The sequence below is a fragment of the Mesitornis unicolor genome, unplaced genomic scaffold (genome assembly GCF_000695765.1).
Source record: "Mesitornis unicolor isolate BGI_N332 unplaced genomic scaffold, ASM69576v1 scaffold17409, whole genome shotgun sequence".
In the NCBI taxonomy this organism is placed as follows: domain Eukaryota; kingdom Metazoa; phylum Chordata; class Aves; order Mesitornithiformes; family Mesitornithidae; genus Mesitornis; species Mesitornis unicolor.
In genome coordinates this window covers 1-228 of record NW_010208126.1, presented here as the reverse complement: position 1 = coordinate 228, position 228 = coordinate 1, and the positions used below count along the sequence as shown (strand labels likewise).

Below are 228 nucleotides of genomic sequence, written 5' to 3'. Positions count from 1 at the left end.
GCTGGTAGGTGCGGGTCCGCCGGAGTTCCACTGCAGCCTCCAGTGTGAGGCGGCCAGAGCGTGGGGCAAGGCGGAAGAGCCGCCGGGCCTCGGGGGGCACTTGGCTGCCAAAGGCATAGACCACCTCACCGTTGAGGCCTTCGTCAGGGTCGGCGGCATCCAGGTCGAGCAGCAGGGAGCCGGGTGGCGCGTCCTCGGGCAGCTCCACTGTGACCGAGCTCTGGGGGA

At 70.2% G+C, this 228-nt stretch overlaps 1 protein-coding gene across 1 annotated transcript in view; it reads right to left on the bottom strand.

The window, feature by feature from the left end:
• PCDH8 (protocadherin 8) overlaps positions 1–220 on the bottom strand; it is a gene marked incomplete at its 5' end in the record, with an annotated part of 3,538 nt that extends 3,318 nt beyond the window's left edge. The window contains one exon of the mRNA XM_010192384.1: positions 1–220. This exon is cut by the window's left edge and continues 1,478 nt beyond it. Coding sequence (XP_010190686.1) covers positions 1–220 — 220 coding nt within the window.
• Positions 221–228: the final 8 nt, after the last annotated feature.